This window comes from Cicer arietinum, chromosome 5, assembly GCF_000331145.2.
Source record: "Cicer arietinum cultivar CDC Frontier isolate Library 1 chromosome 5, Cicar.CDCFrontier_v2.0, whole genome shotgun sequence".
Lineage (NCBI taxonomy): Eukaryota > Viridiplantae > Streptophyta > Magnoliopsida > Fabales > Fabaceae > Cicer > Cicer arietinum.
In genome coordinates this window covers 49103223-49117545 of record NC_021164.2, presented here as the reverse complement: position 1 = coordinate 49117545, position 14323 = coordinate 49103223, and the positions used below count along the sequence as shown (strand labels likewise).

The window sequence follows — 14323 nt, the reverse complement described above, 5'->3', positions numbered from 1 at the left end:
TAAATATTAGACAAAAAGTAAAAAACTAAAATTATATTTTAGCACTTGCTTATTATATGATGAGTCTTCCTATAGTTAATAACATGAGCGCTATCATTAAAGGTTAGCAACTTACAACAATTCTTGCCATATGAGTTTTATTAAATATAAATGTGAGATTTAATTATAGTTTTAGTTTTTTAGTTTTAATGATTCACGAAATTGATATTTTTTTTTAAGTTATAATTTTGATTTCTTTATATGATTTTTAACTAAAAAATATAACATAAGATATTTTAAATGTGACATATAATATAATGATGTAAAATGAAAAATATTTATAAAATTAAAATAAAATATCTTAAAAAATTAATTTTTAAATTCAAAAAAATTTCATACTTTTAATTTAATTAATGATGTATTGAATAATTAATGCATTAGTTTTACATTATAAAATTATATATCACGTCATTAAAAATATATTAAATTATTACTTTTTAATTCTAAAATTTAAAATAATAATTAAAATTATCGACTTTTAAAATATGAGACTAATTTCATAAATTAAGTTGAATAGTTCTTGCGGCATAGTTGTAATGTTAAAATAATCAAATAAATGATGTACCTCAAAATTCATCAGTCAAATTTTATGTTTAAAACAAAAACATTTATCTAAAGGAGGACTCTAATACAATCAGGATTAAGAGCAATAAATGAAAAACTCTTTGAAGATAAAAATATTGCTACACCTCATAAAATAGCATAAGTCGGTTGAAAGCAATGATAGTTACTCTTATGAACCTTTTCTAAGACAATACCACCAAAAGGAAACAACGCCAAATGAAACTTAACAATGAAACAACACCATTCATATGATTCCAGTTTTCAGCTTCTAATGAATCACTATTCCCGAAAAACAACACATTCTCTCCAGCATTTCAAGTACTATTTGGTTTGCTTGTATTAGAAGAGAAAACTAAAGTTCTACAAAGAGGAAACTGGATGAATTTCAAGAATGAGATTGAAATTGCATTTTGGTAAAGCTCTAGTTTTTTCCCCTTCAACATCATCAAAAAGACAATCAGGACATTAAAACCATTTTGAAATTTTCGAGTTGAAAAACCAAAATTGGCAAAGACATAAGATGCTTAGAAAATTACTCTAACTAATAAAAAATATCATCATAAAATATAAAATATGCACTCACAAGAAGCTTTGAAATCATAGATAAGCCAAAATAATAAGTAAAAAGTGTGGTTTTGAAACTTACTCTTTGCTCTGCAAAACACAAAATTCACCCATTTTACTACAAAACTTACCCAATGTTTATAACTGCAGAAAATCACAAACAACAATAACCAATTCAAATTTGCATAAAAATTCAGTCCTTAAAAGAACTCATCCAATATTGTACAAAAGTAAAAAAAATTGTAATATAGGTCCAAAGAGAGAACCTCAGTTGCTGTCAAGATATGCCACCTCCATTAGAAAAAATAAAAAGAGAAGAAAAAAAAATGTCACCATCACTATTCAATACGTTATAATAGTATAACCTCTTTCAATTAAACCCAAATTTCGTTAGTACTTTTATTCATATTTATATAAAGCTAAAGATATATATGATCACCATTTACATATTACCAAATCCATGCAATATTCTGAATTTCCACAAAACAAAACAATTAAAACGAAACCATTAAATCAATTACAAGAAGGATGAGCACTACCAACGCTCCTACCATCCTCACTAGTTTCCTGATTTTGTGGAGAAAACATTAGTTGTGCCTCAATAGGATGACCATTCCCAAGAGCAACATAATTTTGTTGTTGTTCTTCACCTTGTTGTTCAATCCGATAATAATCACCACCACCATTTTCAAAATTTCCCATACCCAATGAAGAAGCCACACCGACACCGACACCGACACCACCACCACCTAACCTAAGAAAATACTCTTGTTGAGTAGCGGCAACAAACCGCTGAGCTTCTAGAAACTCTTGTTCCTGATGCTGCTGAGCATCAGAAACAACTAACTCTCCTACTCCTCCAACTGTATCATTACCGAAGTTGTTAGATCCGTTATTCAAACCCGCAAATTGCGGGTTCCATTGCTGCTGCTGCTGCTGCTGAGGCATGATAACCGTTCCAGGATTAGCCAAAAGGTAATTCATAGTTTGAGGGTTAAAATTGTAATTCAAAAGTTCTTTTTTCGCTATCTGAAGTTCATTTCGAATTTCTTTTAAACGCTGTTGGAGGACCGAGATGAAACCAACACATCCGTAGACTGGGTCTCGTATACGAGACTCAGCCTCGTATGCTAATGATTTCACCGCGTCTTCGCGATCCTCGGCGTGAAGCTCTTTTAAGAGCTTGGCAACCTTGCTTGCACCGAAGACGCGGTGAACGGAAGCGAATCGTTGTGGATTATCCGGCGAAAAGTAGGGTGCGAAGTAGCATTCTTGTGTGCACTTTTGTCGGAGAAACTTGCACGCTGCACATGGTGAATTTGAGGACGACATTGAAGTAATATAACTGCAAATCAGATTAAATTAATCAAATAAAAAAGAAACATTAAATAATGAATTTATACATATTAAGATCGAAAATAGGAATTGATTTTTAAATACGGTTGATTTGTTACCGATTTGATTTTTGGTATTGATTTGGGATTTGAGAAAACGAGGGGGGATTAATTGAAATAAATAATCAACCCCAATGAATTGTGTTCTTGATAATATATGAAACTATATTAATAGAAACATAGGGAATGAGATAAATTAAAACAGTTAAAGATCTAAAGAGGAAAAAGAATAATAATTAAAGAGAATATGTTTTATGGTGTAAAATGTAACTTGTACTGAGAATGAGATTTGAAGAGAGAAAGTATTCTTGTTTGTTCTTTAGCGCTACGCACTGCCACAAAGCAACCATTCTTCTTCTTATCGTTTTTATTTATAGTTAGTTAGTTATATGTACTAAGATGCGAAGATTACTCGATATGGCACGTGTAATAAATTTTCAAAATTCATCTTTAAAAAATAACTATTTTTAAAATAGAAAATGCTAATGTATACGAATTGGTTTTCGTTCTTATATCACGAATCAGTTATTAATTTTTTTTTATAAAAAAGTTAACATTCTATTTAGCGGTCTTTTATCTCCTCTTGATTTTATTTCATGCCACTATAATATACGGCCAAAAACGGTTTTCATCTAACTTTATTTGTTCTTCTAAAAAGATCTAACTTTTCATAACTAACTCAATTTGTAGGACGGAGTGTTATTGTATGGTATTATCATTATTTTACTTAAGATTAAATATAATTCAAAAAAAATATAAATCAATTTTCTTTTTATGTTCGACACTATGCCAAAAATGACATTTTATAGCGCGCTTAATAAATACAAGTGCTGTTGTATAGTACACGTAAAAATAACGGAGGATACAACAACGTTTTTTTGACAAGCGCTGTGGAAAAAGTGATGTTGTCGGATCATATAGAGTCACATAGCGCTTGCACATAATATTTACAAAGCTTTTACAACGCTTTTTGAAAAGCAGTACTGTAAATTGAAGCGCCCTCACATAATGTTTTACATCGTTTTTAGAGCGCTTTAAACATAAGCGCTTTAAACATCATTCACTTTAAATAAAAATCACATTCACTTTAAATAAAAATCATTTACTTTAAATAAATCACTACAAGAAAAAAAACGTTTTGCAGCGGTTAAAAAGGGGGTTTGCAGCGGCTGTCACCGCTGTAGTTTGATGTTTGCGACGGTTCTGCAACTGTCGCAGATTCGTGCGTCGCGAAGCCAGTTTGCGACGGTTCCTAACCGCCTCTAAATACAGTTTGCGACAGTTAGAACCGTCGCTAAAACACACTCAAATTTATTTATTTCTGAACAATTACGACAGTTATCAGCCGTCGTTATATTTATTTTGAGACAGTTTGAACCGTTGCAAACCTAATAATTTAAAAAAAAAATATGATACAATTTTTTCCTAATTTTAATCAATTAAAATAAAAAATATTCATAAATACCATCCAATTTATATATGTAGGACGGAGTGTTATTGTATGGTATTATCATTATTTTACTTAAGATTAAATATAATTCAAAAAAAATATAAATCAATTTTCTTTTTATGTTCGACACTATGCCAAAAATGACATTTTATAGCGCGCTTAATAAATACAAGTGCTGTTGTATAGTACACGTAAAAATAACGGAGGATACAACAACGTTTTTTTGACAAGCGCTGTGGAAAAAGTGATGTTGTCGGATCATATAGAGTCACATAGCGCTTGCACATAATATTTACAAAGCTTTTACAACGCTTTTTGAAAAGCAGTACTGTAAATTGAAGCGCCCTCACATAATGTTTTACATCGTTTTTAGAGCGCTTTAAACATAAGCGCTTTAAACATCATTCACTTTAAATAAAAATCACATTCACTTTAAATAAAAATCATTTACTTTAAATAAATCACTACAAGAAAAAAAACGTTTTGCAGCGGTTAAAAAGGGGGTTTGCAGCGGCTGTCACCGCTGTAGTTTGATGTTTGCGACGGTTCTGCAACTGTCGCAGATTCGTGCGTCGCGAAGCCAGTTTGCGACGGTTCCTAACCGCCTCTAAATACAGTTTGCGACAGTTAGAACCGTCGCTAAAACACACTCAAATTTATTTATTTCTGAACAATTACGACAGTTATCAGCCGTCGTTATATTTATTTTGAGACAGTTTGAACCGTTGCAAACCTAATAATTTAAAAAAAAAATATGATACAATTTTTTCCTAATTTTAATCAATTAAAATAAAAAATATTCATAAATACCATCCACATAATTTAAATACATAATTAATAACTATTGTACCTAAATCCAATTTATATAATTTTTTCAAAAGAAATAACACCAATTCATACATTGAAGTTAACTAAAATAATAAATAAAGTATTTTAAATATTCAAAACATTAGTGGAGTAGCTAAAAATACAAAATAACTCCATCAAACTTAGAAGTTCATCCAAATATGTAATTAGTCCCTAATGATGTTGTTCCATGATCATCAGGTTGGTGGCTGGACTCAGATGAACGTCTACCATCTATTGATGATTCTATGTCCATTGCCTGAAGAAAAAAAAAAGTATACATTAACCTCAATGAATATTGATAAATATTGTCAAAACTAATTAACTAAATTTCTCTTATAGCTATAAGAAATCTTTACACAATTGATATTTTTAATCAAAGACAAACAGTTCTCACAAGATAACTATTGTACCTAAAATCCAATTTATATAATTTTGCAAAACAAATAACACCAATTCATACATTGAAGTTAACTAAAACAACAAATAAAATAGTTTAAATATTCAAAACATTAATTAGTGGAGTAGCTAACAATACAAAACAACTCCATCAAACTTAGAAGTTCATCCAAATATCTAATTAGTCCCTAATGAAGTTGTTCCACGATCATCAGGTTGGTGGCTGGACTCAGATGAACGTCTACCATCTATTGGCGATTCTATGTCCATTGCCTGAAAAAAAAAAGTATATATTAACCTCAATGAATATTGATAAATATTGTCAAAACTAATTAACTAAATTTCTCTTATAGCTATAAGAAATCTTTACACAATTGATATTTTTAATCAAAGACAAACAGTTCTCACAAGATTTTTAAATAGGTTTGCTATGAAAACAATTTTATCTGTTTGTCTCTAGAATTTTGCATTTGCATCAAGAAAGCAATTTGCTCCTTCAACATATCAACTTCAAAATCTCTTTTCTTAAGCCTATCAATTTCAACTTGCATTTTCTCCATCTTTTCATTAGCTTCAGAGGAAGATGTTGATCTTACAGAGTGAGAAGTAGATGTAGTAATTTGTGACGGTGTTATTCCAAGTCCCATACAACGAACATATCTAGGATGTTCTTTTCCAAACACATTAACAAATGCTTCATTTGGAGAAGGAGTCTTCCCAATTTCAGCTTGCAATTGTTCCTGTGCAAACAGATAAAGCAAACTAAATTCCTCACTATTACCAAAACTAACAGTTGCATCTTTGATTTATAAGGTGGTCAATAACAAATATTTACAATTACATAACACTTCTATTATTTACACTTACATATTTTTCCTTGGCTTCGTCGTTGACAAATGACCCATCAGACTTTTTATGACAAATTGAATACATTTCACCCCTACTGTATTTTCGACCATCTCTCAGTTCCTACAAGTAAACACATGTAATAAGTACATGTTCAATTAAGTATGCAATCAATAGTAGATTGAAAAAATCCTACCAACTCATCCCTCTTCCTTGCAAGCGTCTTAGAGCCTAATGTATGAAGGATTGTTAGCTTTTCTCTATTTGCAGCATTTTTATCAGCCTTCTCCTACAATGATAACAAATGACATAAAAAAACTAAACAATAGAAAACAAATGACAACGCAACAAAAGAATAGTTACCATTGTATCTGTCTTACGCCTGTATTGGACAAAAATAGTCCAATGGTCTTCATTAATAGAACGTGGATAATTTTGTAGATTTTCCTCCAAAGAAAGATCCCACTTATAAAATTTCTTAAACAACCTACGTCGTGCATCTCGCCATTTCTTTCCAAGGCTGGAAAGGATATATTTTTTGTTGTCTTCATCATCAACAACAAATTTTGACTAGCATAATCATAAAAAAAAAATTAGTTTACAATCAAAACAATAAAGAATATTCAGATGTTTATAATTGATGGAATATTCAGTTGTTTATAATTTCGCGGGTCTGATGCAAACCAAGTGTGTGTCAAGTCAAAATATTTCCATGCTTCAGAATCTCTAGGATGCCTCAACATTCCATCATTCTTACTATCATTTGCATACCATCTCATATCCTCGGCCGACTTTGAGGACAAAAATAATCTTTGTAACCGTGGTTTTAATGGAAAATAACGAAGAACTTTTGCAGGAACTTTCTTTCGATTATTGCCATCACTAGACACTCCAACTTCACCAACTTTTTCTTTTGATTTCCATTTCAAAGTGTTACAAATTTTGCAGGTCTCCCTTTCTTCATCTTCCTTATTACCCCAATAAAGCATACAATTATTCCGACAAACATGGATTTTTTCATAATTTAAACCAAGCTTGGTGATTGTTTTCTTGGCTTCATAGAATGAATTTGGTATATTTGCAAATTCAAATGCATCTTTTAATAACTCTAAAACCATTGTCATGGCTTTATCAGCCATTCCACATAAACATTTGATGTGATACAACTTTACCAAAAAAGATAGTCTTGAATATTTAACACACCCTTCATACAAAGGTTTTTCTCCTTCTCTACTTAATTCATAGTACTCTTTGGCCTCTTCATACCTTTGCTGACTTGCATTTTTCTCCTTCTCTGCATTTGATTCAATGGGTACTTCATTTGCATGATCTTCGACTCCAAAAGCATCGTTAATCATGTTCTGCATATGATCATCAACGACAACTGTGTCTTGAACTATATTAGAAATACTAATAGGTGAGATAGTACTAGTTTCTCCTATGGACTCCTCGTGATTTACCCAAAGGGTGTATCCCTTTGGAAATGGTTTGCACTTTAAGTGATCATACATTACACTTTTACTCTGCGGTTTTTTGAAACCACAACGTTTACAAGGACATATTATTTCGCCATTTTCTAATTCATCTCGATAGGCAAAATTAATAAATTCCTTTATCCCTTGATCATATTCACCCGATGTGTGTGGCTTCTTAATCCATGATTTATCCATTGCTATAAAGAAGATTAACATATGTTATTTTGACACATAAAGAACATAATTCAACTTAGAACAAAAAAAAGATTGACCTTAAACAGAATAGATTCACTAGGCATAAAGGAACAAAACATAACAACCTCATACTCATAGAAAATAGTACTCGATAAACATTCAAAATATAGAACTAGACCAGGTATATAGTACTCGAAAAACAAATCAATCTGGTAACTATTTTTAAAAGCAAACAAACCAATCATTAACATATATTATTATTTACTTCAGTTTATCCATTAAATGCAAACAAATCAATCTGGAAATTATTTTTAAAAGCAAACAAACCAATCACTAATCTACTTATATTTTAGACCAAATTTGTTTGTGATGCTTTCATTCATTATGATTAATTTCAAAATTAAGATAACACTTGGCGCACAAAAAAAATGGAACTAAACGGTTAAGTGGAATCAAAATTAATCATTTTCCAATATCATGTCTAAATCTGTCCTTTAAAAAATATATAATTTAACTTGTATTTTACCATGAAAATCAATCTTTACTCTTGTATTTTAAAATAACTAAATGAAAACTAACACCAAACACTCTCCAGTATGATTGACACCAATAGGTAACTTCTGTTCCTATGCCTAACTTATGTTTGGCAAAAATTGTTTTGAATAAAATCAATTCCATAAAAACTTAACTTAGAACTGAAAGTGCAGAATTTAGCACTCAAAAAATCAATTCCATAAAAACTTAACTTAGAACTGAAAGTGCAAAATTTAGCACTCAAAGTGTAGAACATAGCACTCAAACTTAGCACTGAAACAATTTCAGTACAAAAAAGGGAAGAAAAAAATTGTCCCTGCTGAATTTTGATAACACTATGCAAAACAAGGCAGTCTGAAATTTTCTTTCATTCTACTGAGAAAGAAAGTGGTGTTTTGAGTTTTTCATGAAGGAACTTGATCAAACAATAACATGAACTAGGGAATAGAAGATAATCATGAGAGGAAAATGATATAAAAATCATTCTGACTATTTCAAATCTTTACTATATCACTTTATTCCCTAAGTTGAAACTACAAACAAGTTACTAGCCTTGTAGAAGCAGTGAGCAAACAACTTGATTTTGAAATGTAACGCTGGGTTCAATTTCTTATGGTAAATAAATAAATTATTTACGTTACAGTCTAAACAAGGGATAAGGTCAAATATATCAGTTCAGCAGCATAGGTGGAATTATTGTTCATTTGAGATCCATAAGAAATGGGGCACTATTATCTGAAACATCTACTGATAGAATTCATTGAAGTGTTGCTATGCAACATTTTGATTAAATATTCATTGATTTCAAATTTTTATAGAGGTAAGTATATATACAAGATGATGAAGGTAGAGCTTTAACTATCAGCACCAGCATGGCATAACTGACTATAACAGAAGCTGCCAGCATGGCATAAATAGCCTTGCGCATTTAACACGTGCAGAATAAAGACAACATGTATATCTCTATATAACTCTATCAACTTTTACATAATAAAATTATCTTACCTATTGTATTATGTTGCGCCGTCAATGGATAAGTGTTACGCTGTACCGTCACCAGAGATAGGCTGAAAGCAGCGCCATCACCGGAGAGGGGCACAAAGAAACACTATCACTGGAAACTAATTCAATCAATAAACCAATCATCAACAAACCAATCTGAAAACTAGTTTTAAATGCAAACAAATCAACTTCTTTACTTCAAACAAACCAATCTGGAAACAAACCAATTGTAACTAGTTTTAAATGCAAACAAATTAATCTGTAAACTAGTTTTAAATGCAAACAAATCAATCTGGAAATTATTTTTAAAAGCAAACAAACCAATCTAAAACAAACCAATCTAAAACAAACCAATCATTAACATATGCTATTTACTTCAGTTTATCCATTAAATGCAAACAAATCAATCTGGAACTAAATGGTTACCTTTGAAAGAGTTGATTTTGTTTCCAAGATGATAAATCACCTTCTTTTACAGAGTAGATTTCGTTTGTCTTCGATTTCATTTCCTTCAGAAGTTTTAGGGTTGACATAGGTTGAGAGATTTAGGGGTTTTTAGAAATTTTAGGATTGAGAAAGGATGTGCGCGGGGCTAAGAAAGGAATACACGCGAGAGTGAGAAATGAAATTACAAAATCTGGAAAATGAAACACAAGAGAGGTTTATGCCCTAAACGACGAAGACCGTTGATTAAAATCGGGAACCGTCGCAAACTGGTGGTGACGGTGAAAAATGCCACTCGTGTGCTTTATATGGTGGTATGGTGGCGACAGTTGACGAAAACCGCCCCAGGAACTGTCGCAATGTGGTGGTGAGGGCGGTTATTTCAGAACCGTCGCAGGCCAAGTGTTGCAAACTTCAAAAATTCTTGTAGTGAATAAAAGCAAATTTAAAACAAATTTACGAACCCTCATCTCCTCTACGTACTGTGCCGCCATCTACTGCTCCTCCTTTATAAAAAATTGGATACGTTGTCTCAGGTACTGTATTTATTAATTTGTTGTTGTCACTAAAACTAATAAATTGTTACATAATAAATCATATAAAATCTATTCTTTTTTGAAGTTTTTTGATCAGTTTTGTTTTGAAATCAGACTTGGACCTTGGTTTCCATTTTCCAATATTAGATATGTGTACTATAAATTGGTATAATGTTATCAGTAGCTTATTATTTGTGTAATTGCATTTATATAGGTCATATAATATGGATCGGAAATGGATGTCTGCCAATCGATTGTCAAAAGAGTATGAAAATGGAGTGAATGACTTTGTTGAGTTTGTAGTGAAGAATGCAAAAGATCCAAATAGATTCGTTTGTCCTTGTTTAAAATGTTGTCTTGGAAAACACGTTAGAGAAGATGAATTGGAAGGACATTTAGTATGACATGAAATTGATCAAAGCTATACATGTTGGATAAGACATGGTGAGATAAAAAAAAGGAAACATTAATTTTGAGAATGGTTCCACATATGCTTCAAGGTAGTCAAATTTATAAAAAGGGAATTAATATGTCGTTATGGTCTACCAAGCAAGATCATTACTGACAATGCCACAAACCTAAATAACAAAATGATGGATGAATTGTGTGCCACCTTTAAAATTCAACACCACAATTCGTCCCCGTACAGACCAAAAATGAATGGTGCAGTTGAAGCGGCAAATAAAAACATCAAAAAAATTATTCAGAAAATGGTTATAACATACAAAGATTGGCATGAGATGTTGCCATTTGCACTACATGGGTATCGTACTTCGGTACGCACTTCAACTGGGGCAACCCCTTTTTCCTTAGTATATGGGATGGAGGCTGTGCTACCTATTGAAGTAGAAATCCCCTCGCTCAGAGTATTAATGGAAGCTAAACTAGAGGAGTCGGAATGGATACAAACGCGTTTTGATCAATTGAATTTGATTGAAGAAAAAAGGTTGGCGGCCTTATGTCATGGGCAATTATATCAGAAAAGACTGAAGAAAGCGTATGAGAAAAAAATACGTCCTCGTGAATTCCAGGAAGGTGATCTGGTGCTGAAAAAAATCTTACCCATTCAAAAGGATTATCGTGGGAAATGGACTCCTAACTATGAGGGACCATACGTCGTGAAGAAAGCTTTCTCAGGTGGAGCTTTGATCCTTACGAATATGGATGGAAAAGATTTAGCTCTTCCTGTAAACTCAGACGCCGTAAAAAAGTATTATGCTTAAATAATAAATACCCGTTAGGTTGAAAACCTGAAAAGGCAACCTAGGCAAAAATTAGGGTACAAAAAAAATATACCCGCTAGGTTGAAAACATGAAAGGGCGACCTAGGCAAAAACTATGGTAAAAAAAAAAACCCCCGCTAGGTTGAAAACCTGAAAGGGCGACCTAGGCAAAAACTATGGTAAAAAAAAAAACCCCCGCTAGGTTGAAAACCTGAAAGGGCAACCTGGACAAGAATTAGGGTGCACAAAAATATCTGTTAGGTTAAAAACCCAAAAGGGCGACCTGAGAGAAGAAGAAAAACAAGAACAAAGAATATATACTCAAAAAGACAAATGAACAATATGGATCGGATTATCACATGAGAAGTTAGTACAGTCTACTTTGGAATTACTAGTAACCAAGTTGGGTCTCTCACCCATTTCTTTTGTTTTATCTTATGTATATTCTTTTTTTTCTTTATCATTGAATTACTAGCAACCAAGTCAGGTCTTCCACCCATTTCTTTTGTTTTATCTTATGTATATTCTTTTTTTATTTCAATATATTCATATAAACTGTTATTACCTTTATAATTTTACTCTTTTTCCTGAATGCATCTTATGATTATCATGTATTGGAAAGTGAAACATATGCCATACTTCGATACAATAAATTGCAATAAAATCGGATATAGTATAGGTTGTTTACAGTACAAGGCAGACAATAACATGAGATCCAACTTCACATCACAATATTAATTCTTCTTCAAAAAAGAAAAAAAAGAAAAAAGAAAGAACGGAAGAAAAAGAAAATAAAAGAGCACAAAAAAAAAGGAGATCAAAATAAAAATATTAATAAAAACCGACACATTCATTCATTCATTCATTCATTCATTCATTCATTTTCATTCATTTTCATTCATTCATTCATTCATTCATTCATTCATTCATTCATTCATTCATTCATTCATTCATTCATTCATTCATTCATTCATTCATTCATTCATTCATTCATTCATTCATTCATTCATTCATTCATTCATTCATTCATTCATTCATTCATTCATTCATTCATTCATTCATTCATTCATTCATTCATTCATTCATTCATTCATTCATTCATTCATTCATTCATTCATTCATTCATTCATTCATTCATTCATTCATTCATTCATTCATTCATTCATTCATTCATTCATTCATTCATTCATTCATTCATTCATTCATTCATTCATTCATTCATTCATTCATTCATTCATTCATTCATTCATTCATTCATTCATTCATTCATTCATTCATTCATTCATTCATTCATTCATTCATTCATTCATTCATTCATTCATTCATTCATTCATTCATTCATTCATTCATTCATTCATTCATTCATTCATTCATTCATTCATTCATTCATTCATTCATTCATTCATTCATTCATTCATTCATTCATTCATTCATTCATTCATTCATTCATTCATTCATTCATTCATTCATTCATTCATTCATTCATTCATTCATTCATTCATTCATTCATTCATTCATTCATTCATTCATTCATTCATTCATTCATTCATTCATTCATTCATTCATTCATTCATTCATTCATTCATTCATTCATTCATTCATTCATTCATTCATTCATTAAATTTTGCAAATTTAAAGCCGAGAAAACGACCCGCATGTTGAAACCGGGAAAACGACTCGCACCCGAAGCCGAGAAAACGACCCGCATATTGAAGCCAGGAAAACGAATCGCACCCAGAAGCAGAGAAAACGACCCGCATGTTGAAGCCGGGAAAACGACTCGCACCCAGAAGCCGAGAAAACGAACCGCATGTTGAAGCCGAGAAAACGACTCGCACCCGAAGCCGAGAAAACGACCCGCCTGTTGAAGCCGGGAAAACGACTCGCACCTAGAAGCCGAGAAAACGACCCACATGTTGAAGCTTGGAAAACGACTCGCACCCGAAGACGAGAAAATGACTCGCATCTTGAAGTCGGGAAAACGAAACGAATTCTTCTAAAAATTATTTTTCGGACAAAATTAGAATTTGTTATCTTTACTTATTTTTACTTTGATTCTCAAGTAAATTCTAAGTAAAGAGGGGCAGCTAATGACACCTAATTTTGTCCTATTTTTACTTTTTATTAAAAAGGAAATAATAATAATAATAATAATAAATATGTATATATATATGAATAAATATAAAAATAAAAATAAATAATTAGGGATATAAGCTTTTAACAATCACAAGTGTTTTCGGTTCTTGTTTGCCTCTAATTCTTGTTCAGACTATTTTCTAAAATATAAAAATAATAATAAGAAATAAAAATAAAGGAAATTGAAAAGAAATGAATTGATGGTCATAAAAATCGATGCAATGATGATCAAAATAAATGAAAAAAAACCAAAAAGAAATTGATTGATGGTCATAAAAATCAGAATAATGGTGATCAATTGAATAAAAAAGAAAACCGAAGAAATGAATCAATAGCAATAAGAATCGGTATAATTGTGGCCAATTAAAAGAAAAGAAACCAACAAAAATAGATTAATGGTAATCAATTGACAATTATTCTTTTTCTTTTGAAATCTATACACAAAAGTCTATAAATAGTCGGCAACAAGAAGACAAAAGGGGAATTGAAAACACAAATTGAGAGCACATAAAAAAGAGAGAGATTAGTTGACAAAAGAGAAGGAAAAAATCCGGTCTTGAAACAATCGGTCTAGCAAAACAACAATTCAGGAGTAAGGTATCATTTTTCTTATATTTTTTTTCCCTCTCTAATTTTCTGCTTATTAGTCTTTTGTTTTGTTTTTGCATCCTTTTTT

At 31.4% G+C, this 14323-nt stretch overlaps 4 protein-coding genes across 4 annotated transcripts; 1 reads left to right on the top strand and 3 right to left on the bottom strand.

Annotated features, from left to right (window-relative positions):
* Positions 1–1552: 1552 nt before the first annotated feature.
* On the bottom strand, positions 1553–2900 carry LOC101488980 (uncharacterized). Its single transcript, XM_004499963.4, has 2 exons — positions 2622–2900; positions 1553–2512 (listed from the first exon to the last, which is right to left on the bottom strand). The coding sequence occupies exon 2, from the start codon at positions 2497–2499 to the stop codon at positions 1681–1683; it is 819 nt and encodes a 272-aa protein (XP_004500020.1). The 5' UTR covers positions 2500–2512; positions 2622–2900; the 3' UTR covers positions 1553–1680.
* A 2784-nt stretch (positions 2901–5684) lies between these two features.
* Positions 5685–6690, bottom strand: LOC101488641 (uncharacterized). Its single transcript, XM_073368770.1, has 4 exons — positions 6483–6690; positions 6299–6391; positions 6124–6225; positions 5685–5996 (listed from the first exon to the last, which is right to left on the bottom strand). The coding sequence occupies exons 1-4, from the start codon at positions 6654–6656 to the stop codon at positions 5685–5687; spliced, it is 681 nt and encodes a 226-aa protein (XP_073224871.1). The 5' UTR covers positions 6657–6690.
* Positions 6691–6725: 35 nt separating this feature from the next.
* Positions 6726–7772, bottom strand: LOC140920488 (uncharacterized). Its single transcript, XM_073368769.1, has one exon. It carries the CDS (start codon positions 7770–7772, stop codon positions 6726–6728), a length of 1047 nt encoding a protein of 348 aa, XP_073224870.1.
* Positions 7773–10944: 3172 nt separating this feature from the next.
* Positions 10945–11511, top strand: LOC140920487 (uncharacterized). The gene is made up of 2 exons (XM_073368768.1): positions 10945–11154; positions 11269–11511. Exons 1-2 carry the CDS (start codon positions 10945–10947, stop codon positions 11509–11511), a joined length of 453 nt encoding a protein of 150 aa, XP_073224869.1.
* The last annotated feature ends 2812 nt before the right edge of the window (positions 11512–14323 follow it).

Bases quoted from the DNA above. Each gene is read 5' to 3' on its own strand.
- LOC101488980 (XM_004499963.4), bottom strand. From the start codon at position 2,499: ATGTCGTCCTCAAATTCACCATGTGCAGCGTGCAAGTTTCTCCGACAA.
- LOC101488641 (XM_073368770.1), bottom strand. From the start codon at position 6,656: ATGATGAAGACAACAAAAAATATATCCTTTCCAGCCTTGGAAAGAAAT. The intron at 6,392-6,482 runs GTAAGACAGATA...TTATCATTGTAG, and splicing joins TATTTTTGTCCAATACAGGC to GAGAAGGCTGATAAAAATGC. The intron at 6,226-6,298 runs GTAGGATTTTTT...GTTTACTTGTAG, and splicing joins CAAGGAAGAGGGATGAGTTG to GAACTGAGAGATGGTCGAAA.
- LOC140920488 (XM_073368769.1), bottom strand. From the start codon at position 7,772: ATGGATAAATCATGGATTAAGAAGCCACACACATCGGGTGAATATGAT.
- LOC140920487 (XM_073368768.1), top strand. From the start codon at position 10,945: ATGAATGGTGCAGTTGAAGCGGCAAATAAAAACATCAAAAAAATTATT. The intron at 11,155-11,268 runs GTATTAATGGAA...CAATTATATCAG, and splicing joins TAGAAATCCCCTCGCTCAGA to AAAAGACTGAAGAAAGCGTA.